At 32.2% G+C, this 25,209-nt stretch overlaps 1 protein-coding gene and 1 non-coding gene across 2 annotated transcripts in view; one reads left to right on the plus strand and one right to left on the minus strand.

Moving 5' to 3' along the window:
- LOC136040710 (uncharacterized) overlaps positions 1–25,209 on the plus strand; it is a 61,844-nt gene that overhangs the window by 33,830 nt on the left and 2,805 nt on the right. The window contains exons 6-10 of the mRNA XM_065725013.1: positions 3,744–3,861; positions 9,677–9,812; positions 12,943–13,171; positions 17,826–18,018; positions 19,414–19,594. Coding sequence (XP_065581085.1) covers positions 3,744–3,861; positions 9,677–9,812; positions 12,943–13,171; positions 17,826–18,018; positions 19,414–19,594 — 857 coding nt within the window. The remainder of the gene's footprint in view (positions 1–3,743; positions 3,862–9,676; positions 9,813–12,942; positions 13,172–17,825; positions 18,019–19,413; positions 19,595–25,209) is intronic.
- On the minus strand, positions 12,782–12,854 carry Trnar-ucg (transfer RNA arginine (anticodon UCG)). The gene has a single exon. It is a non-coding gene; the product is annotated as a tRNA-Arg (tRNA).

Here is a 25,209-nt window from a genome sequence, read left to right on the forward strand (position 1 = left end):
TAATAATTAATGTATACTCAACGATTTACCTAAGTGGCGCGTCATTATGAGCTTTGCTCTTACCCGGAGAGAGAAGTCTGTCCTAGCATTAGTCAGGAAGGAATGCAATTTTCTTCAAAAAGTAGAAAAAAGGCGTCTGGATCTGGTTGGAAAATTACATAGAAGGCCCAGGGTGATGGATCTGGAATTGACCACCCTCCCAGAATTTGAAGAATCACTTTAAAACATGCGTTCTTTGGTTACAAAATAGCTAAAAACAAACCCAAAAATACCCTACATAATGAAGCTTTCGGTACTTGTATGATATATGCCCTACCTAATGTTCTTCTCGTATGTTTCTCTGACGCTCAATCCCAATGAAGTATACCAAAGTAAGATCAAAATATAATACTTTAAAAACACATTTGGACTATATATTTGCATATTGGGGTGGGGGGATAAAGTATAGCGAGTCTGCATGCCTTTCGTGTTAAGTAGAGTTATTCTGCATGTTAAGCAGCAGGAATTGTTTTCTAACTTCGTAATGTCCAAATACTTTACCCCCCCCCCTAGCGTACAAATATATAGCCTAAATTACATATTTTCTATCTATTTTGTCATTTGTCTTGGTTGTGTCCCACGCTCAGCTGAAAGAAACTAACAAAAAAACGTTTCTATAATGCGTCAATGAATGAGCAAATTAAGCGGTAGGGTGTTTACCATACAAGTACCAAACTTTCTCCCAGACTAACTTAATCCCCCCCCCCTATCGCCAACAAATTAATATTGGTGAATTAGTACTGGTTGAAAATAACCAATTTTTTTGCGGTTTAAAGCGTAGTAAAGTGCTTTTGTCGATGACCACAGTCGACAACCCTAAGCAATTCTTTTTGTAATTATTTATACAATATAATTTTTATATGTATTTATTAACCGGCAGTTTGATGTCTGCACAGTACTTATGCCCTAGACTCTGTTTAAACAGGTTACAACTAACTAATATTTGACTGAATAGCTCCTGAAAAATCCGAGTGGTTAGTCCCTTGGTGCAACTTATGCATTCTCACACGCTCTGATTACAACTGGATCTAGTCTTTTGAGGGGAATTTTGGACTTCAAAACACAAATATGTAAATTATTTGAAGGGACTGCAGCCAGGAAGTAAATATTATAGAAATAAGTTTCTGATTAATGAATAGACAATTTTTTGCTCTATTTTTTGATACCCCACAACAACAGTGTCAAGTATAACAATCTAGAATGCATACCTGAAACAAGTTTTATAATTATTTTGGAATTATAAAAGATAATTGTCGGCTTTAAGATTTAATTAGATCAAAATATTCACCAGATTTTTTATTTCTATTGACATAAAAACCGCCGAAATCACTAATTCAGGAACATCAGGCAAACTCCAAATGTTGAACATGGGAGGTGTAGGAAGATTCCTTGAGAGTCCGTCCTGCCTTAATGGCAAAATTCTGTTTTATAATAAGCATATAGTTCGGGTTCAGGGAAACCCTTATATAGGTTTTTAGATTGATTGTAATATTTCGTGGAAACACTGCACAGTGATGTTGTTGCAAGGCAAATGTTGAATTCCCTTTGAGCAATTCAACATTTTAAAATCTTTTATCTCCGAGAGTTTTATTGCTTTTATACCATGCTCTGATTCGTCCATATATTTCGTATGGCTGCATGTTATGGGCAAGCAATTTTTATGCGACTCTTAAACGTGTTCAGATTCTTCAAAATAAAACAATGCGTCTTATTGGTGGATATGTTGGGAAGTGAACATAACATCACAGCTTGCTTCAAAAAGTTGCAAATGCTGAATGTAGGACAGCCATAGGAGTACCAAGCTGGGATCTTTACTTATCAATGTTGGAATAATGTAAGTCCCGAGGTTTTTCGTCATTACTTTAGAGAAAATAGATCTTTGCATCATTATGAAACGCGTCACCCTAGCGATTTCGTCGTCTCGCAAAGACGTGGAACCTGGGCCGGCTTTCCTACTAGATTTTTGGGGCCTAATATGTGGAACTCTGTTCCAGAGAGTATTTGGGCGGCAGAGCACCTGGGATTATTTAAAAATAAATTGAAAAGGTATTTGCTAGGCCAAGGTTCATAGTCCTTTTATTTGTTTTTTTCTCTGTTTTCTTATTATTATTATTATGAAATTGGCTATTATTATTGATGAGAGATTGATTGTTATTAATTATTGTTAGTTTTTGTTGTTGTTGTTTCGTTTGTAGTGAATCATTAGTTAGAAAATGAGTTTTATGTACCCGCCCAGTCACGAGTGCTTCTCTGTATTTTTCTTTGGGGGAGTACTTGCATATAGGTTAAATGTATTTGATTTATGAATAAAGTAAACTGAACTGAACTCTTATTACGTAGAAATAAGTAATAAATGGATCAATGTTCTTAAAGATTTTTCCCTATGGGAATTATATAAATATTACCACCTAAATATTTTTTCCTATAAAAAGCTCATGTAACTATAGCAGGTCCTGATGCACACATGTTAAAGGGAGTATTAGGAAATTTTATGTTCAAGATCAGTTACCCTTCCAGCATTTTACATTTACATGAGAGCAATAATTGGTTTTAAACTTGGCCCATGAAGGGAAAATATTATAGGATTACACACTCCCCACCCATTCAAAAATTACTCGGTCGAGCCCGGATGCCAAATGTCTCCTACACTAGTGATATTACTACAAAGTATGAGGTGTTTTCTAGAAACAATCTAGATTATGAACTATTATTCTCGATAGTCAAAAATTGGATTCCACTCAAAATATAGACTCTAGATTAACAAAAAGCGTATCAGCAGCAATCATGATTCTATTTTAATTGTCTCTATTGCACATTTGACAACTTTGTTCTAAGGCAAGAATATTTGATTTTAAATCACCAATATTAAGCCCACAATCTTAAGAGATTTCCCAATTGGTGATTCACTCCCCCTCCCCACTATAGAGCGTGAAAAATACTTTTGCTCAGTATTTTTATGAAAAAAACAGCCAAAGTCCCACTCTCCCTAGATCTGGGGGAAAAAATCGTTCTCGCTAAATTTTCATGAGTTGATATCCCTATGTTATTTGCCCCCCCTCTAGGGAAAAAATTTAATGTGATTTCCTCCCCAAGAAGAGGGTTATGTACACTTGTTTTAAAACCGTCCAAACGGTATATACTTTTTCTAAAATTTTCATAATGTGAGTGATTACGCGGATGTGTAACAAAGTGTTTGTCCCAAGAGTTTTTTATTATAAACCAGTGCATTATGAGAAAATAATTTCAATAAACAATGTACACTTCATAAAATAGCACCATTTCTTATGAAAAGCTTAGAATTAGGAAATGTTAGGACTTCTGAGTCACCCGAAAAAAGTAACAATCAGGAACGATAAACGGGTACAAATTGAGCCATAAATAAAGGAATGTGCAGTCGGGGCAGCACCATCAGTCACGCCCCAGAGAAAATCTAATGTGAGTTCTTTTAGAATACGAGGTTTTACTCGTGGCTATATATATATATATATATATATATATATATATATATATATATATATATATATATATATATATATATATATATATATATATATATATATATATATATAGCCACGAGTAAAAACTAATCTACGATTCAGAACTACTAAGAGTTTCCACTATACAAAGGCTCGTTATGCCTCTACCTCTCAGAACGATAACGATACAATTATCAAAATACTAATTATATTTTAAAATTTTCTTAGATACCTCTTTATTGATGTATTGGACTATGAAGGCTTTCAGAGTAGAATCAACACATTTCTGAATATAGTATACCTCGTCAGAGTACTTAATCAGACTTCAAAAAGAAGCTGGAAATTGGTGAGTCATAATTGGTTGGCCCGGACCATTGCTAGGTCACAAAAATTCACAATCTATAAGATATTATTAAGCTATTTAAACTGATAAATCGTATCGACAATTGTATCAGAAGAAAAATAAAACCTAATAAATATTTATGAAAACCATTTGGCCCTATCAATAGCAACTTTATTGTACGAACTTCACTATGATTAAATAAAAAAAACAAGTTTTTTTAAATGAAAGTAAGGAGCAAGATCAAAACTTCAAACGAACAGAAATTACTCCGTATATGAAAGGGGCTTTTCCTCCTCAACGCCTCGCTCTTTACGCTAAAGTTTGACTCTTAAAGAGTTCGTAAAGAGCGGGGCATTGAGGAGTAAAAGCCCCTTTGATATACGGAGTAATTTCTGTTTGTTTTAAGTTTTAATGTTGCTCCTTACTTTCATTTAAAAAAACTTGTTTTTTAATTTAATTTCAGGACGTTTTTGAATTAATGCATGTTTTGATCTTGGCTCTCCGCGCATATGTAATTAAAACGAATATTGCATATTAATTAATTGCAATTAATCCGAAGATTTTGAGAAAAAAAGAGCGAGGGAGGAGGCCTAGTTGCCCCCCAAGTTTTTGACTACTAAAGAAAGAGACAAGAACTTTTAATTTTTACAAATGTTTTCATTGGTAAAAAATATACGTAACTTACGAACTAACTTACGAAACGAATTTTTATATTCGTATGTTTTTATTGCGTATATGAGGGGGTTCAACCTTCGTCGCTCTTTAACACTAAAGCTTAGATTTTGTCCCAATTCCTTAAGACTGACCTCTGAATCACAAAGGCCGTAGAATAAATAGTTGAAATTACTAAAAATACTTCAGCGTAAAGAGTGAGGTATAACGAGGAGGTAAAACCCTCATATGCGTAATAATTTTTGTTCGTTTTAAGTTTTAATGCTGCTCCTTACTTTCAGTACAAAAAACTTTTCATATTTATTTTTTCATTGTTTTTTCAAATAATGCTAGAAAACCCTGCGCCCCTTCATTGAAATTCTCTTCCCCCATGAGAAGTTTCTCCGTGGAAATATCCTCCCACGTACCCCCCCTCCCAACTCTCCCTCCTAAACCAAAAAAATCCCCCTGAAAACGTCTGTACACTTCCTAGTAACCATTACTATATGTAAACACAGGTCAAAGTTTGCAACTTGCAGCCCCTCCCACGGGGACTGCAGGGGAGTAAGTCGTCCCCAAAGACATAGTCATTAGGTTTTATGACTATGGTGAATAAAATGGCTATCTCAGAATTTTGATCCACTGACTTTTGGGGGAAATGAGCGTGGGAGGGGGCCTAGGTGCCCTCCAATTTTTTTGGTCACTTAAAAAGGGCACTAGAACTTTAATTTCCGTTAGAATGAGCCCTCTCGTAACATTCTAGTCATTTCATGGGAAAAAACAAACAAAAAAACAAATAAACACACATCTGTGGCAAAAAATGCGAAATTCCACATTTTTGTAGATAGGAGCTCAAAATTCTACAATGAGGTTCTCTGATACGCTGAATTTGATGGCGTGATTTTCATTAAGATTGTATGACTTTTAGGGGGTGTTTCCCCCTATTTTCTAAAATGAGGCAAATTTTCTCAGGCTCGTAACTTTTGATGGGTATGACTGATCTTGATGAAACTTATATATTTAAAATCAGCATAAAATGCGATTCTTTTGATTTAGCTATTTGGTATCAAAATTCCATTTTTTAGAGATTCGGTTACTATTGAGCCGAATCGCTCCTTACTACAGTTCGCTACCACGAACTATTTGAACAGTTCGTTACCACGAACTGTTTGATTGGTAAAGTTTATTTACTATACTATTAAGTATGTATTCGTGTAAGTTCCTTATGTTCACTCCCTTCTTGCATTTTTTTTTTACCTTTTTGAAAATAATTGAATTAGTTGTGTTTGTTTCTACTTACAGACATTTTATAACCTTTAATATATATATATATATATATATATATATATATATATATATATATATATATATATATATATATATATATATATATATATATATATATATATATATATAAAAATAAGTTGTCTGTGGATCTGTGGATCTGTGGATCAGGTGACGATCCACAAAAAAGGTAAAAAACTAAAAACTAAAAAAAAAACTGAAAAAACTAAAAAAAGGCAAAAACTACAAAAAAAACTAAAAACTAATAAAAAAAATAAAAAAGCTAAAAAACTAAAAAAACTAGAAACACTAAAAAAACTAAAATCTAAAAAAAAAACTTAAAAAAAGGAAAAAACTGAAAAATAGAAGAGAAAAAGAAAACTAATAAAATTAAGAATAAAATAAAAAAAATAAAAAATACATAAAAATAAGCTGTCTGTCTGTCTGTGGATCTGTGGATCTGTGGATCAGGTGACGATCCACAAAAAAGGTAAAAAACTAAAAACTAAAAAAAAAACTGAAAAAACTAAAAAAAGGCAAAAACTACAAAAAAACTAAAAACTAATAAAAAAAATAAAAAAGCTAAAAAACTAAAAAAACTAAAAAAAACTAAAAAACTAAAAAAACTAAAAACTAAAAAAAAAACTTAAAAAAAGGAAAAAACTGAAAAATAGAAGAGAAAAAGAAAACTAATAAAATTAAGAATAAAATAAAAAAAATAAAAAAGATAAAAACTAAAAAAAAAGTAAAAAGAAAAAACGAAAAAAACTAAAAAAGCTAAAAAAAAGGTAAAAACCAATAAAAAACTAAAAAGAAAAAAAGGAAAAAAAACTAAAAAAACTAAAAACTAAAAAAAAACTTAAAAAAAAGGAAAAAAACTGAAAAATAGAAGAGAAAAAGAAATCTAATAAAATTAAGAATAAAAATAAAAAAAAAATAAAAAAGATAAAAACTAAAAAAAAAGTAAAAAGAAAAAACTAAAAAAGCTAAAAAAAGGTAAAAACCAATAAAAAACTAAAAAGAAAAAAGGGAAAAAAACTAAAAAAAATTTTCATCTAAAAAACTAAAAAGAACTAAAAAAGGTAAAAACTAAAAGAACTAAAAAAGAAAAAAAACTAAAAAAAGGAAAAAAACTGAAAAATAAAGGAGAAACAATCTAAATAAATGACTACACTCAAAGAGAAAGCGACCGGGACAAAAGGAATGTTCGATTAGCAATCAACAAAGCACCGGGACACAGGGAGTATAAATGACGACGACCGGGACACAGGGACATAACTACAAAGGGGACGCCGGGGTGCACAGGGGGATATATAAATGAATAAAATTAAGAATAAAATAAAAAAAAATAAAAAAGATAAAAACTAAAAAAAAGTAAAAAGAAAAAACGAAAAAAACTAAAAAAGCTAAAAAAAGGTAAAAACCAATAAAAAACTAAAAAGAAAAAAAGGAAAAAAAAACTAAAAAAACTAAAAACTAAAAGAAAAAAACTTAAAAAAAAGGAAAAAACTGAAAAATAGAAGAGAAATAGAAAACTAATAAAATTAAGAATAAAAATAAAAAAAAATAAAAAAGATAAAAACTAAAAAAAAAGTAAAAAGAAAAAAACTAAAAAAAACTAAAAAAGGTAAAAACTAAAAGAACTAAAAAAGAAAAAAACTAAAAAAAGGAAAAAAACTGAAAAATAAAGGAGAAACAATCTAAATAAATGACGACACTCAAAGAGAAAGCGACCAGGACAAAAGGAATGTTCGATTAGCAATCAACAAAGCACCGGGACACAGGGAGTATAAATGACGACGACCGGGACACAGGGACATAACTACAAAGGGGACGCCGGGGTGCACAGGGGGATATATAAATGACGATGGCGACTCAGGGAATAGTCGATTCACAGGTGGGACATAGGGACACAACTACAATGGCGCGTAACTAATATGGCGCGTAACGACTTACGCGCGCGGGGGGGCTTGGGGGGGCGCGAAGCGCCCCCACCAACTAGGTGTTGGGGTGGCGCGAAGCACCACCCCAACAGCTAGTATATATATATATATATATATATATATATATATATATATATATATATATATATATATATATATATATATATATATATATATATATATATATATATACGACTGGCTGTCGTTTTGACAGCCAGGTTTAAGTGAATTTTTGTTCTTAAACTTCCGTTGATGTTATTCCCTTTTTTTACTCCAAAATATAATTTCGGCAAGCTTGTGATAGTTGATTTCTCAATAGATTTGTTATCTTGTTCTCCATTTAGGTATTGGTAATGCTTCTACTTCTATCGGTAAAATTGGTGGAATGAATTTATTATCCCATGGTAAAATGCATTTTACCAATTGGGGTAGAGACTGTCTAACGAAAGACTAGATAAAAAAAAAATTAGGTTACTACATTAGTCGTAACCTCTTTTCAAATTGTACAAATATTATGCTTTTGTCCACACTCAGGGATCCAGAGGGGCAAAGGGCTTGCAAAATTTTCTATTTTTCTTCATCATTTTTAAGTAATGTTTTAATTCGTAATTTCCTTAATATTTTCGTAATATTTTATGTAAAATGCTTATGTCTTAACGAAGATAAACGTTTAGAGAGAGACAAAAACGATTATTTTCTTTTCTTGTAGCGTAAAAATATACCAAGTGTCGCAGTATTTATGTTTCTAGAAAATAGTTATTAGATTTAGCTTAATCTTTTAATTTAACTATTTTCATAGTTAGCTAATGTCGACCTTCCAGAAAGGCCTTGCTCATACACATGAATAAATTTTAAGACTACACTGTATTTCTATACAAATATAGAGAACTGCGAAAACAACGACATCTTACGATCATACATATACAATGGAATACAGAATACAGAGGAATAGAGGAAAACAGGAATGCAATACATAGAATAAGAAAATTCCATAGAGGAATAAAATATATAGAGAAATACATGAATACATTACATAGAGGAAGAAAATTCCAATACATAGAGGAATACAGGAATACAATACACAGAGGAAGAAAATTCAAATACATAGACTGGGATCCAACAAAATCACACTCTTGCAGAAGTGTGATTTCATGAAAGTGTGATTGGAAGTGTGATTCTAACTTCATGACAGAGAAAAAAGGAGAGTTAACTTATAACAATGTTATGACTTAAAAGTTTTGAAACTTAAAACTTCATCCTAACTTCATGGCAGTGATAAGCAATTGATTTGTAACATATCTTATGGCTTAATATATTTAAGACTTCGAACTTCATCGAAACTTCATAGAAGAAAGAAAAAAAGGGTTCGCTTGCACCATGTCGTGTGGCTTAATATTTGGGAAACTTCAGACTTAATGGAAACTTCATAGAACATAGAAACGGAGAATAAGCTTGAACTTTTGGCTTAAAATTTTTGAACTTCAAACCACGACAGAGAAAAACATAAAACTTATTTGTACTAAATCGTATGGCTTAAAAATGCTGTTATTTTTTACTAGCTTAGAATTTTGTAAAGCAGAACCAATCAAATGATGTTTAACTTTCTGTTCTTTTTACTAGCACAAAATTTCAAACACAAACTAGGTTTCCTTGTTTTTCACGAGGTTAAGGATTTATGTGATTGGCTTAGAAAGATGCATCACAGATGTTAGCCAATGAGATTAAGTGGACACACACCAAATCAGAACACACTCTCTAACATGGAATTATAGCAAAAAGTCTTATTTTTTCTTGTTGGTTTCAGTAAAAACGTAAATTTTGATGTATCTTATGTACATACATCCTTATACAATTTTCTGTTAGATTATATTTGTATTTACTCCATGTTCCATGCATAGGTTTGCCTTCTGCACTTCTTGAGAAGTTCGTTTTTATTCTAGGTATTACCACCGTGGAGACATATACAGCACTGGGATATAGAAGAAGAGGAAGATTCCTATCTATGGAGCGACTTTTTTAATTTGAGTTCAATTGGAAGATATACCCCAGTGGAAGAGTTCTATTCCATAACAAATGGTATAAAGTCAATTTTATTCACAGTCAACAGTTGCTTCCTGGGCAATTTCTTTTAATGTTCTAAATATGTACAGTTGAAACACGTAAATGAAATCCTCAAAATTTTCGAGAAATTTAACATTCAGCAGAATTTCATTTACATGGTTAGGCTTCTGTCTTTAAAAATTCCTAGGATATCAAATAAAAATATTCTATTACCCTCATAAACCAGCTTGGGTCTATTTAGACCCAGAAAAGTAATTTTCTAAGGTTTTTCCTTTGGCTGTTTTGAAATTATAGATTTTTTAGGGCAATTTCACCCTTTAGTAAGTATTGGCCGCGTTGAAACGTGAAAATTAAAAAGAAAAATCGACCAGTAAAATTATTGACAATGCTTTTCGTCCGTAAAAACTCAAACCAGCCACTGTTTATTCCCGAAACGGCTACACCTTCTTAAGTTGTTTAATGCCATGTTTTTAGCTTTTTTTGGTGATTTTCACTCACGTTTGTTTTGTTTTAATTTGGCAATCCCTACTATCAGAAACTGCAGATGGAGGTCTTTCTCACTAGGCATCAAACTCCCGATTTCCATTTTTAAGATATGAGTATAAGTATAATATAATATTATAATATTAATATCATAATATATAAAACTAATGTTATAATGATATTAATAAATCATTAACATTATAATGTAATATTATATACACATTTATGCTGTGTAAGTATTTCAAATACGTTATTTTTTATTTTTCCACTTAATCAATTCAGGCAAAGAGATTTTGCTTTCACTGAGCTTGGTACTTTAATATAAGAAAAATTTTGAATGGAAGTGATTCTTTACCTTAGAAATAAAGTTAAATGTTAGTGTGTATGCAAATTTTTAAACATCTTCTTACACCACCCTGTCTTCCAATTTTTAAATGAAACGCAATCTATGAATAACAAGCAACAATTTTTAAGAGAGTTAAAAATAAAAATAAATCTTTTTAATAAAAAGTCAGTAATAAAAGTCCGGATATTTCGAATTCACTTCCAGAAGCCCTTGTCAACGGAAAAGGAAGGTATAAATAAAAGAAAAACTAGCTGAAACTAAACATGAAAAAAAACAAAGAAAATACAGGAAAGTTTCTTCGTGTTTTGTTTAAGCTAGATTCCTTATATAAACTTGATTTAAAATTTCGGATGTGAAGCGAAAATAATGGCTTTTAGTGTTAACCTGTTAATTTTGTATAAAATATTTTTTTTGTTTTTTACTTTCTCAAAAATCGTCCCCTCTACTAACGGATTTTGTTTCAATTGTGAATTTTTCGGTAAAACAAACTGAAAATTGCAAAAATGTCATCGGTCTATTCCAATAGTATAAATACGAAATCCATGCAACTCTAGGTGATTTTGACCCAATTAACACATCAGCATGCTCAGTCAGAATTCACTCAAAATTTTGCGTTAGGTCTGATTAAAAAAAAGAAGATTGCTACGCATATGCAACTTGGGAAATGATTACTAATCATACAATTACTATATTGTTGATTTCAGGAAGTGAAACAAAATACATTTTGAATGTTATTGGTGAGGTGGGCAATACTCCCATGAGCTAGGTATCTCTTCTAATCCTGGCACCGGCACTTTTTTTTTAACTACTGGATATTTGACTAAGTTTCTTCAAGATTTTTTGTTTTTTTGAAATGTTTTTTTTTTCAAGATTTTTTTTTCTTCGGCACATATTCTTCGAGATCTTTTTTTCAAGATTTTTTCCTCGTTTTTTTTTTTTAGATTTTTTTCTTCGAGAGGTTTTTCTTCAAGACGTTAATCTAATGTTTACTTATGTAAATTCAAATGTGGATGATGTAGTTTTGAGGCTGTGAATTTCATTTCAGGAAGTAAAACAAAATAAATTTTAAATATTTTCACTTAATTAACTAAGATAAATCCAAAATTATTTAGACTTTAAGGAATAAATATCGGTATATGTATATTAGACTGTCAATCCTAATTCATTTGTTGTTTTTTTCAATAATCTTGGTTATGATGATATTGTTTTGTTTACAGATATTACGAGAAATAGGAACATTCAGCTCAAAATAAGGATTGTTTGAGTGTCGTGCAAATTATGTGCTGGTCTTCAGAAGGCATGGGGGGACGTCAACCCTACTCCTCTTGGTTTCTGCTCGTTTTGAATCTGGCTCGGTTCTTTATTGTAACTTTTGTTCGTTCGTGGTTTTAATTATTTAGTGGTGATGATTTGTGGTAGTTATAAATTTGAAAATTATTTGACTATATTTCTACTTATTTTTGGTTTAATTTAGCTCTTTGTTTTTCTTTTGAAAACTTATTTCGTTGAAAAACTTTTTTTTAATTAATTGCTAACCATATAACGACTATACTGTTAACAAAGCTATAACAGGTTAAATTCTCTGTTAAACTAATATTTTACTCAATTTTCCATTGATATTTTGTCCTCATAATGCTGTCTTTGGATATTTAAGTTCTGGCCCAATGATATGGCTATGATCTTTTTTATTGAAGACTTTACTTAACTGTGAAAATAGAGGATCAGTGGCGGATTAAGAGGGCCGGAGGACTTCTTCCCCCAGATTTGTCTGTCTCCCTCATCCCTTGTTTTTTATTCTTTTTACTCTTTTTTTAGGTTGAATTTGTCAATTTATTCAATTACTGGTACCTTGTCACATTGAGCCCCTCCCCCACAATATTTTGCGCATTGGCAACCTTGTCACTTTGGGCCTCCCCCAAGATTTTGCTATAGATCTGCCCCTGGTGAGGATTGCTACACATTTGCAACTTGTAAAACAATTACTAATCATAAAACGGGTGTAATGTTCAAAACGATATAACAGGCCAAAGTCTCATGAAACTAATATTTTACTCTGTAGTCATTGACATTGTGATTGTATAAAGTTGCCTTTGAATATTTAGGTTGTTAGTTCTGGATGAAAAATTCAAATCCAATGCGCCACCACAGGATAAAACGACCACGGCAGGACTCGAACCTGCAATCTTTGGATCCGAAGTCCGACGCCTTATCCATTAGGCCACGCGGCCTTAAATAATTTATCTTTTTATAAATCATATCACTATTTTACAAAAATCCTTATTATTTTATGATTCCATTTAATTTTTTTACGAACAGGCTTATCAAACTTGAAAGTGGACAAAGCCTTGAAGGTGTCTACAACGTTTTCCTTAGATACAGGAAAGCACAATCGTTGGGAAGAAAGGCAGTGTAACCATAAATATTCTGATGATAAGTTCAGATTTATCGGACTTGAATTTGAAGCCAAGTCAACATCTTGCATAATTTCTTATGGGAAAGTTTCATCATTGGCACCACTGCTTGAAAAACTTGAAAATCATGTCACGTGAGTTCAATTTCTTAAGGTTAACTATTAAGAAATAGCTTCGTGTATTAAAATACTCTTCAAAAAAGAGATTCAAGACAAAAATGTAGCAGTAGTAAACTGCAACTACAACTCTACTACTCTCTTTGCTGAGAAAAAAGAGCGAAGACAAAACATTTAGCTGCAGTAGACTGCAACTACAACTCTCTACTACCCTCTAAAACCCAACTACGATTCTCTTTGTGCTGAGAAAAAAGAATGAACACAAAACATTTAGCTGCAGTAGACTGCAACTACAACTCTCTACAACTCAACAATTACTCTCTTTTTGCTGAGAAAAAAGAGCGAAGACAAAACATTTAGCAGCAGTAGATTGCAACTACTACTCTAGTACTCTCTACAACTCAACTACTACCCCCTTTTTGCTGAGAAAAAAGAATGAACACAAAACATTTAGCTGCAGTAGACTGCAACTACAACTCTCTACTACCCTCTAAAACCCAATTACGATTCTCTTTGTGCTGAGAAAAAAGGGCGAAGACAAAACATTTAGCTGCAGTAGACTGCAACTACAACTCTCTACAACTCAACAATTACTCTCATTTTGCTGAGAAAAAGAGCGAAGACAAAACATTTAGCTGCAGTAGACTGCAACTACTACTCTAGTACTCTCTACAACTCAACTACTACCCCCTTTTTGCTGAGAAAAAAGAATGAACACAAAACATTTAGCTGCAGTAGACTGCAACTACAACTCTCTACAACTCAACAATTACTCTCTTTTTGCTGAGAAAAAGAGCGAAGACAAAACATTTAGCAGCAGTAGATTGCAACTACTACTCTAGTACTCTCTACAACTCAACTACTACCCCCTTTTTGCTGAGAAAAAAGAATGAACACAAAACATTTAGCTGCAGTAGACTGCAACTACAACTCTCTACTACTCACTAAAACTCAACTATGACTCTGGTGTTTCTGAGAAAAGTGAGCAAAGACAAAAATGTAATTCCAGTAGCCATATGGGTCAATTCTTTTGGCACATCGCGACTTTTTCACTCTTCTATTAGTCTTGAGCTCCTAAGATCTGTTAATAATTGCAGCGAAAGCTGCAACCAGGTAGACAACGAACCACTTGTCACAGGAAGTGTCGGATAAAACTGAATCCATTCAAAAAAGAGCCTTGTGCATAGTTTTGAAGAAGGTAAAGTTCCTTAATCTTTTCTTCTAAAAAAAAAAGCTAAATTAGAAACACTTGAATACAGGAGAGTTAAGTTATGCTCCGTTTTTCAAGAAATGCAATATCATACCCATGTACAATTTTTCTCCAAAAGTCACCCATCCAAACTTTGCACACATCGGGTTGTCTTTAAACCTGGTCCTATCTTGTTCCCAGTTTGCTGCTTGACTTAAAGATAGGAAGAAACTTTTGTACCTTATATTACAGATTTAATTAACAAAAAAACACAATAATTACTACTTTTATTTGTATATATTCACTTCCCCCCCCCTTTTTTGGGTTTTAATTGAGCCTTTTAAGTTAATAGTTCTATTTGTTTAATGATTTTTTTACAGTAATGGGCCGGTAAACTTATATATATATATATATATATATATATATATATATATATATATATATATATATATATATATATATATATATATATATATATATATATATATATATATATATATATATATATATATATATATATATATATATATATATATATATATATATATATATATATATATATATATATATATATATATATATATATATATATATATATGTATATATATTAGTTTTCTTTTTGATTAGCTTGTTTCTCCTTTTTTGGAAAATTTTGATGAAGTTACGGTAAATTCGTTACTCAGCTATTTGTCTTTGATTGTTTTAAACCTCTTTTCATGTTATTCTACCGTTTTTTTTCTCGTTTTTTTTTGTTATTCTAAAATGCGAATTTGGCCCAGCGTGGCTTGTGATAACCATTTTTAAAATAACTCCTATCTAACCACGACACATAATAGCCAAAAATTTAAAAATGAATTCGAAAAAAAAATGTCTAGTGATAAAAAATTACCGCTAGTAGCTGGTTCAGAATTATTTCGCTTAATCTGAATAGTAAAACATTATTTCGAAAACACAATTTGAGAACAAGTTCTTTCCTTATTATCTATGTTTTTAAGGAAAGAAATTAATTATGTTTTTTTCAACGAATAAAATTAGATCAAGTTGACTAACAAGAAGCTCGCTCCAGTAGAAAGTTCTAATCATTATAAATAGGTGTTGACTAAATTGGATAGTGACTATTGGACTATTGTGACTATTGGATAGTGACTATTGGATAGGTGCTGACTAAATTGGATAGTGACTATTGGACTATTGTGACTATTGGATAGTGACTATTGGATAGGTGCTGACTAAATTGGATAGTGACTATTGGACTATTGTGACTATTGGATAGTGACTATTGGATAGGTGCTGACTAAATTGGATAGTGACTATTGGACTATTGTGACTATTGGATAGTGACTATTGGATAGGTGCTGACTAAATTGGATAGTGACTATTGGACTATTGTGACTATTGGATAGTGACTATTGGATAGGTGCTGACTAAATTGGATAGTGACTATTGGACTATTGTGACTATTGGATAGTGACTATTGGATAGTGACTATTGGATAGGTGCTGACTAAATTGGATAGGTGAGATGGGACTCTTCAATCTCAATAGAACAACTAAAGAGGAACACAACATGAAAAATACATTAAACCATGGGTGCCAATAAGGGGGACAGGAGGGGGTGCCATCCCCCTCTAGCTGAATGACACACCCTTATATTTTCATATTTTTGTTTTGAGATTTCTATTACACAGCATTGGAAGTACAGATTAGACCAGGTAAGCCCCCTCCCCAAAATTCAGCTTATGGCTGACCATACATTAAACAACTTTGAAACAACTCCTAGAATAAGGCATGAGGATTAAAGTGATGAACCTTAGACACGGTTACCAAACTGAACACATGCATGGATATAGCTTTGTCAAAACCATGCACTGGCTTTTAGCTATTAATTATCGAAAATAAGATGTACAAGAAGAAAATGTTATTCTTGTATATTTGGCTGCACGGAATAATAGACTAACTATTTAAAATATTTGACTCATTTCTATTGATAAGAGGAAAATGGAGGAAAAATGGGCAAATGTGATAAAATAATTGGTAAATATGGCAAAAAATGGGCAAAGAGAAAAAAAAGGCAACAAGCAGCAAATTCAAGTTTTAAACTCAAATAAAATCGTTTCAGATCATTTCACTCGATCGTAACAGTTCTTATACGTTTTAAAACAATTACGAAATCCTATCTGTAAATTCAGTGTATATAAAACTTAAGGTTACCGCTCAAGGACGTAAATTAAAAATCTAGGATCCCTTTGATTACACTTATATCACTTTTTACTCGTGGATTAAGTGCTTTAATTTACTGTTATTGAAGAGTGACGCACGTCAAAATTATTTTATTTATTTATTTATTTAATTTATTTACTTAATTTAAATAATACAATTTAAATAAATTTTATTTAAATAATTAAAATTTATTTATTTAATTATTTATTTAATTATTTGATTTAATTTAATTATATGCTTTAATTTGCTGTTACTGAATTGAAACATAAGAGTGATGCACGTCAAAATTGATGGAAAATATTTAATTTGGGCTATTCATTTACACATTAAGGGGGGTTGGATGTGAAATAAAGTGAAGCGCTATTAGGGATGATTTAAGTTGTCATAAAAATCACAAAATAAATACTTTTATCGTTCCTAAAAACGTTTCACTTTACTTCACATCCCCCCAGCCGCTAATGTACAGACATGTAGCCCAAATTAAATATTTTCCATGCATTTTGCAATACGTCTTTCCTTTGTTTAAATCTAATATCCGTAAACTAAAAGATACGTTTTAAATAGTGGTATAGGAATAACGGAAAAGACCCTAAGTCTAATTACATAAACAGAGCAGAATGTTGGATTTTTAGTGTTTTGTATATATGTAATGTAAAGTTTTCTTGTAATTTTATTTGTTTATTTTTTTTACTCCGCCCTTCTTATCATGTTCTATGGTGAGCTTATAAAAAAAAGTCGTTCATTGATAGCCCTACTCTGCAGAACTTGAATTCGCCTAAAATTGCCACTAAAATCACTCATATACATCCAGCAACCGCAATCTGTATAAGGCGCTACCAAAGAATAGTTTTACAACAAACTAGCTACATAGCTACGTAGTAGTTACAACATAAGAAGAGTCTTGAAAGTTAGATAGCGTTGAAAACGATTCAGATCTCCAACTTTTTTCACCAATCCGCATGCTATTATTTCGCAGTGTATTCTCTAACGCAGATTTTGATCCAGGATGGATCGCAAATAATGACCTCTTCAACTTGGATGTCGGGAGGGCCATAACATAGAATCTAAAAATTATAATATAGATGTGACATATTATAAATTATAGATAAAATATAGTTATATTTTATATATAATTAATGATAATTATAATTGTAGTCATAGATATTTTACATTTAATTATGGATAAAATTATGATTATGGCTCACTAATTTAAATAAATTTGACAAAAGAGTTAGACACATTGTATGACAGACATATCTTACAGGACACTTTTAATTATTGGCTCAACTGGTATACTGCATGACAACCCTGACGGTTCAGAGTACTGGAAAGGAAGAAGGTCATTGAGATATACAAATAAACTATACAAAATCTCAGAAACTTATAGACAAATGTATCTCCAGAGCAAAGCTAACGAAGATGGGACAAGACTGCCAGAAATATGGGAAGATGAAATGGTATAGTATAAGGTCAACTGTTTTAATTGGCGTGACCTTTTTTCAATTTAAGACAAAATTAGAAAGGGTCTTTTAATGGAGATAATCTTACTCAACCGAGTTGCATATGTCTCTCTTTCTCTCTCTAACTGCTTTCTTAACTCTCTAACCTGCTCTATTTTGCCCTTTCTTTTTGCTCTGTCACTTCAAAAAGAAGATAATAGTTGAGTTGAAAAGCCCAATGAAATCCTCACAATTTTACGTTTTTAAACAGTTATTTTATTTTAAAGATATCCTTTTAATTTGGCAAGATAAAATATTCCCCCTGCCCCCAGATAAAACAATCCAACATGTGTGTCTAATGTCGTCTTATTTTGTTTGGTGTTCAATTGTTTTTACTCAACGAATCAACAAAATATTTTAATCAACGAAATATAGCATTACAAAAACGAAGGCAAAGAGTTGTAAAGAGCAAACTTCTAATAGATACCCGAAGAGTATGGGTAGCTCACAAGAGTTGAAATTAGCGCCTGGGTCGACAAAATAATATCAACACCATCTAGCTTTTGGCGACAATTGTCATATTTTTCAGTGTAATAATAAGAATAATTAATTTAATTTTATATTGGTAAAATTAGTGAAGTAATAAGTGTCTGATATCAGTTCCTGATAGACAAACGATTACAAAGCATGAAAACCTGTCAAATGTCGCTAGATGCTAGATGACACTGATGGGTTTTTTCGCCGATACTAGCATTAGTTTCCACATTTCAAACACCAGTGTCCATACTCTTTGGTAGATACCCATAATAGCCCTTATGAGCAAAGCAGGTACGATGAATATGATTTACTAGTTGTTTTCCAAAGGCATTGTCTACGGTCTTCTTTGGGTACATGTCTAACTGTCTATATTTCAAACAATTAGCTGCACAAAAAATGTGGTTCTATCCCACTTTCTAGGTCTATAATGAGAGAACACTTAAAATGGCTAGGACACGTTCAACGAATGAAAGGTGATAGATTGCCAAAGATTGCCCTTTTCAGCCAACGGTCTTGGGTTAAACTAAAAGCAGCTCGTCTCAGAATGGGGTGAGAAGAGATCGTAAGGAAGTATTTAAGGAGAATTGGAACTTCTTGGGAGGGTGTAAAGAGGGTTTGGATAGATTGAGATGTAAGAGGAGTGTGAGCAGTCATACTGGCTTCAGATTACCTAATACTGCAGTGAGTTGTTAGTAGTAGTAGTGAACTATTAATAATTATTTTATGTCGAATCTTTTTGTCTACCATTTTTCATGTAATATAAATCCGCAATACCTTTGTAATTATATAGACTATTTCAATCTTCCAGTGGAAACTACCATTCAGGTTTTTTGTTTTTTTATTATTTTGTAAGTAAATAATTTTCTTCATTTTTAGCCAAAGAAAGAGTCTCCCAAAGGGGGAAACTACATTTGTGGGCACGTTCGACGCGGAGATTTCAAAATTGGACGGGCAAAAACATTACCAAGCCTTAGCGAAATTTCAGAATCCTTGATAGAAGCTGCAGAATTGCAAAATACTACAAATATATATTTATCAACAGATGCAGATGATGAAGGTAATCGGAAAAATTATAATTATATTTATATTAAATATAATCTACAATATTAAACAACAACAAAAAATACAGCTTTTCATTTTTACATACTTAATGATTTATTTTTTTGTTGCTTTTGTAATTTATTTTTAAAGTGATTTATTTCAGATTAATTTGCCATTACATTTTTTACGATTTGACCATTTGTAAGCTTAAAATAGCGGACAAAATTATAATTGACGAATATTCCACTTGAATATACTAATAATTAATATATCAAATTCAGTTAGGCACTGACATTATGGTAATTGCGTCAATTCATGAAAACTAGGGGGGAATATGTTTTCTCAAGATCGAGAGGGGATTTTTTTTTCATTTTTGCAATGACAATACAGAAAAGGCATTTTCTAATGCAAATAAAAAAAAAAAATCAAAATCTATTAGAAAGATACGTTCTAAGACCACACTGGCTAAAGCCTGCATGAGGTATCTTGTTAATTTTTTTTATCATATTGTCTCGTGTTTTTCTTCTTTTTGTTTAGAGTTTCGAGATCGAGATCGAGAGGGAAATTTTTTTCATTTTTGCAATGACAATACAGAAAAGGCATTTTCTAATGCAAATATAAAAAAAAAATCAAAATCTATTAGAAAGATACGTTCTAAGACCACACTGGCTAAAGCCTGCATGAGGTATCTTGTTCATTTTTTATCTTATTTTCTCGTGTTTTTCTTCTTTTTGTTTAGAGTTCAATTCAAAAGGTTTTTCTTTTTCTTTCTTGTTGTTTCTTTTTTCTTTTTTCTTTTAGAGCTTGTTTCATTTTTTTTTTGTTTCATTTTTGAGCACTGACTTTTTTCTTTTTGCTTCTTTCTGTTCACTTTCTGAAATTGCAATCGTGTTCATGGTTATTTTTTAAATTATAGTTTCTTATGTTTTTTTTTCGTTTTGTTAAACTTCTAGAAGGGAGGGTACATGTTCACACATGGATTAATTCCTATTATATTCCATTTTCCTCACTGTCATCGCTGGTTACAAGACTTTCATGATAAATAATGTAAAAAAAAAAACGAAAAAAAAAATTATTTGGTACAAGTTTAAAAAAAAAATTATATAATAAGTACATAAATAATCAAGCTTTTTAAAGGACAAAATAGTTTTCAATTAATTATGTGCTATAATGTATATTGCCCTATTGCAATACATGCTGCTATTGGTGGTAATGATAAAAAAACGGTAGATTAATCCAATCAATTCTACAAATGTCACTGATCTCATCTAGGCTCAATTTAAAAAACATCAAAAACTGAGGAAAACTTCAGTAAATGAAGGTATTTAAGCTATTAAATAAAAAAGTAGGTTTTATCCAATTGAAAGTAAGGAGCAACATTAAAACAAACCGAAAATAAATTATTAAGTATGTGAGGAGGGTTGTCCATTCGTAAAAACTTCGCTCTTCATGTTAAAGTAAGAATTTTTTTCCCAATTCTTTAAGAATGACTCCTGAATAACAAAGGCCGTTTAATTAGAATAAATAGCTCTTTTAAAGTACTAAAAAACTTTAGCGTAAAGAGCGAAGCATTGACGAGGGGGCGACCCCTCTCATGTATGTAATAATTTTCGAAGTTTTAATGTTGCTCCTTACTTCCAGTTGTAAAACTTGCTTTTTTATTTAATTTTTGATAGTTTAATTTTGGAAAATTACCTTCCCACAAGAAAAATTCCTCTATGGAAAGATCCTCCCACGTAATTCCCCCATAAATATTCTCCCTGAAAACGTCTGCATACTTCCCAATAACCAATACTATATGTAAACAATGGGCGAAACCCATAACCTGCGGCCCTTCCCCCAGGGACTGTGGAAGGTTAAGTCATCCTTAAAGGCATATCTACTAGATTTTTTGACAATCTTGAACACAATGGCGATCTTAAAATTTTGATTGGGTGACTTTGGGGAAAAAATGAGTGTCGGAAGGGTGCAGCTACCCTCCAATATTTTTGTCACTTAAAAAGGGCACTAGTACTTTTGATTTATGATAAAATGGGCCCTCTCTCGATCTCCTACGATCACTGGAATTAAAAAACTTTTTAATTCCTCCACCCCATAATTCCATACTGAAATTATGTCATCCATATATCTCCCCCAAAATTTATGTTTTAAAAAATATGAATCTAACGCTATTGTTTCAATATTTTCTACAAAACAATTTGCTAATAAAGGACTTAAAGGGGCCCCCATAGGTAAACCATTTACTTGTTCGAAAAAAAACCCTCTGAATTGAAAAAAATAAGAGAACATATTGCACAACCTAACTAAACTCATAGTTTCAATTGTTTCATAAAAATATTGAAACAATAGCGTTAGATTCATATTTTTTAAAACATAAATTTTGGGGGAGATATATGGATGACATAATTTCAGTATGGAATTATGGGGTGGAGGAATTAAAAAGTTTTTTAGAACATCTTAATTTTTGAGGAGGGGATTTAAAATTTAGAATAGAATTAGAAGAGGATAATAAACTTCCTTTTCTGGATGTCATTCTTTTAAAAAATGAAAATAGTCTGGATTTTAAGATTTACAGAAAACCTACTAACAATAACAGATTTTTGTCATTTTTCTCCGGTCATGCCCGCCAAGTAAAAATTGGTTTAATCATATCTTTAACTGACCGCATTTTTAGAATTTGTTCTCCAAAATTCATTGAGGAGGAATTATTATAGCTAAAAGACATTTTAATAAGTAACCATCATCCGGGTTGGTTAGTTGACCAGACTTTTTCGAAAAGAAGAAAAAAATTTCTAGAATGTTCTGACGATATTCTGGAAACAACAGAAAAGAAATATATTTTTTGTTCTCTACCATATGTTCCAGGTTTGAGTGAAAAACTTAAAAGAATTTTACAAAATAATGGTTTAAAGGTAGCTTTAAGAGGTAGTAATACTTTGGCAAGTTTTTTAAATTCTGGAAAGGATCGGACTTCCGTAGAGCAACAAAGTGGGGTTTATAAAATTCCATGTACTTGTGGAAGCTCTTATGTGGGACGTACTAACCAGAATTTAAGAACGAGATTGCTACAACATCATAATTCCATTTCATCGTCTTTAAAGCAAAATACCAAACCTGAAGATTTCACGTCGGCCCTCGCGGAGCATATCTTTAATTTTCCAAATCATTTTATTTTGTTTGAAAATGTTTCTTTGATTTCTAGGGACCAAGGTTTAAAGCAAACTTTCAGGGAAACAATCGAAATTAAAAAAAAATTCTATTCAAGAATAATTCCATAAACAGAGATACAGGTGAATTTGGATTGAACTCAATTTATGATAATTTACTGAGGTCAAATAAAGTAAATATCACTTCACCTAAGAGCTATGACCTCTGTCCACGTAATACGTCAGTTAAATCTAATGAACCGGAACCGAAAAGGTCAAGGAGATTTGCCTCGGCTGTTGCATTGAAAAAAATAAGAGCAATAAACTATATGTAATTAGTTTATTAGGTATAAATTCTGATTATTTTTATTCATGTCTTTTAGTTTTACTGCTGATGATGAACACTGTATATGTGTTCGAAATATCCAGTTAAATAATTTTATATTTCACTGTCAATAAAAAGGTATCATCCCTATTTTGAACTGTTTTACTTTCGATATTGGAGATGACTAGGTGTGGGTTTACCATTAGGCCCACTAGGCTCGGACCTAGGGGCGCACAGTGCCAGGGGGCAGTAAATTAGCGCTGAGTGATTTTTTTTCTTAACAAAAACTAGACTGATGTGATTTGTCGTCAAAGTGCCAGGTGAACTCCGAGGCCGTGCTGCCAGTTCACAGAAAAGTGATTTTAAAAGAACAAAGTAATTTTGTGGCCACTTATAAACTGTCAGGTGTCACTCAAGAATGGCAGCTGAGGTATCACTTCTCTCTTTCATTACTTTTGGTTCTTGAGTTGTGTTCTGTCCAGTGCTTCCACTATCCCCGAATTTTCGGAAATTCCCAAATATCTGACAAGACTGGAGTGGCAAAAACGCTTGGGCCTAAAAGCTTCAAAACTTTAAATCTTGCCTCGGGGACGACATGATAGATAGACATTTAGCTGACATTTTTGGAGTATTGGGGGAAGGAGGACACAAGGGGCCTTTTTTGTTTTATGTTGAGAGGGGGATATGGGGACAAGTCTGTCTCAGATCTATCTAAAAAATGGAGTTATTACCCCCAATGGATGTTTGAATCTATTCACAGCGAAGAAGTGGAGTATATTCAAATGCAGTGTATTTACCTAAGCCATCAAAATAGCGCATCTTGGATACCTCAGGACCGACTATAAGTATCGACATGAAATTTTCAGGGAGTATTTTGGGAGGGCAAAGGGATTCAATATATTAATTGTCTGGAAATAAATAAGGGTACAAAAACATTTGTATCTCTTTGAAACTTATATCTGTAAGCTATTGGGCCAAGAGAACCTATGCGCACAGAAAAAATTGCAACTTTTTCACCCGAGAATGGGCCCAAAACTTTTTTTTCTGATTACCCAACACTTGCTCTGTCAAGTTACTTAACTCCGAATGTTTCTAATTACTCCTGTGCAAAAGGATAAAGGAATTTTCTAAGCCCAAGAACCTGGTCTTAAATTTTGCCCTCCACAATGATGTCCACGGGTCTCTTAGCCTGGTTGGCATCTATGCGAAAACAAATTTGACTTCATTAATTTGTGAAAAACGAAGATAGGTTAGTAACTTACAGGGAATGTACACAGGGTCAGGTTAACCCGAATGAACATACACATATTTGAAGATTGGCTGTATAATTTTGCAGAATTTTGAATTTTGAAACCTAAAATTGGACATTTCTTAGAAAGAGGACTTCAAAGAAAATAAAACATTGCCAGTGGATGTTAATAAAGATCTATGATATTTGAGAGAATAAACATCGGATTCATTTGTGACGCCCAAAACACTCCCTAGTTTGCATGGTCTAATACCAGCTAACCGCTTACTGGGGATATATAATGGGTCATAAAAGCCTAAGAGGAAAAAATATATTTACAAAAAAAGTGGGCTGCAGTTTTTTAAATATTCTGATTTTAAATATCCTATTATTACTGTGCTATATTAAATCTTAAGCTTACTTGGGCCTCCAGTGCAACAAGAAGGAGCTGCCAATCCTTTCAATGGTTTGCTGTTGTCAGAATACCCTGCCAGAGAGGCTGGATCGACATACCGAGGTTATTGAGATCGGTCTAGTATGATCATCGCGGGGGGTTTCTGGGTCTGCCTATGCTACGTGAACCTGTTGGTTGCCAAATGAGCGCTGCATTGGGTAGTCAGAGATTGTTAATACGTAACATATGGTCAATGTATCCCCATCTACGATCTTTTACCATCTCTGTCAAAGGAGGATAGCCCTTATTGTGGTAGATGAATAGGTTCGTGAAACAATAATTCATGCCCCAGTATTTCTATAACCATTTTGTAGACTAAGACATTGTTTTTCCTGTGCGTCTGTACAAAACACAAAAAAAACTGCAGAATATTGTCTCGTAACATTAGAATTAGGGCCGGATTTAAAGATTTAACCCTCCTAGGCCCAAGCGTTTTGCCGCTCCATTTTTGTGAGATTTTCTGGGAAACCCCCAGAAT

This window comes from Artemia franciscana, chromosome 21 (genome assembly GCF_032884065.1).
Source record: "Artemia franciscana chromosome 21, ASM3288406v1, whole genome shotgun sequence".
Taxonomy (NCBI): domain Eukaryota; kingdom Metazoa; phylum Arthropoda; class Branchiopoda; order Anostraca; family Artemiidae; genus Artemia; species Artemia franciscana.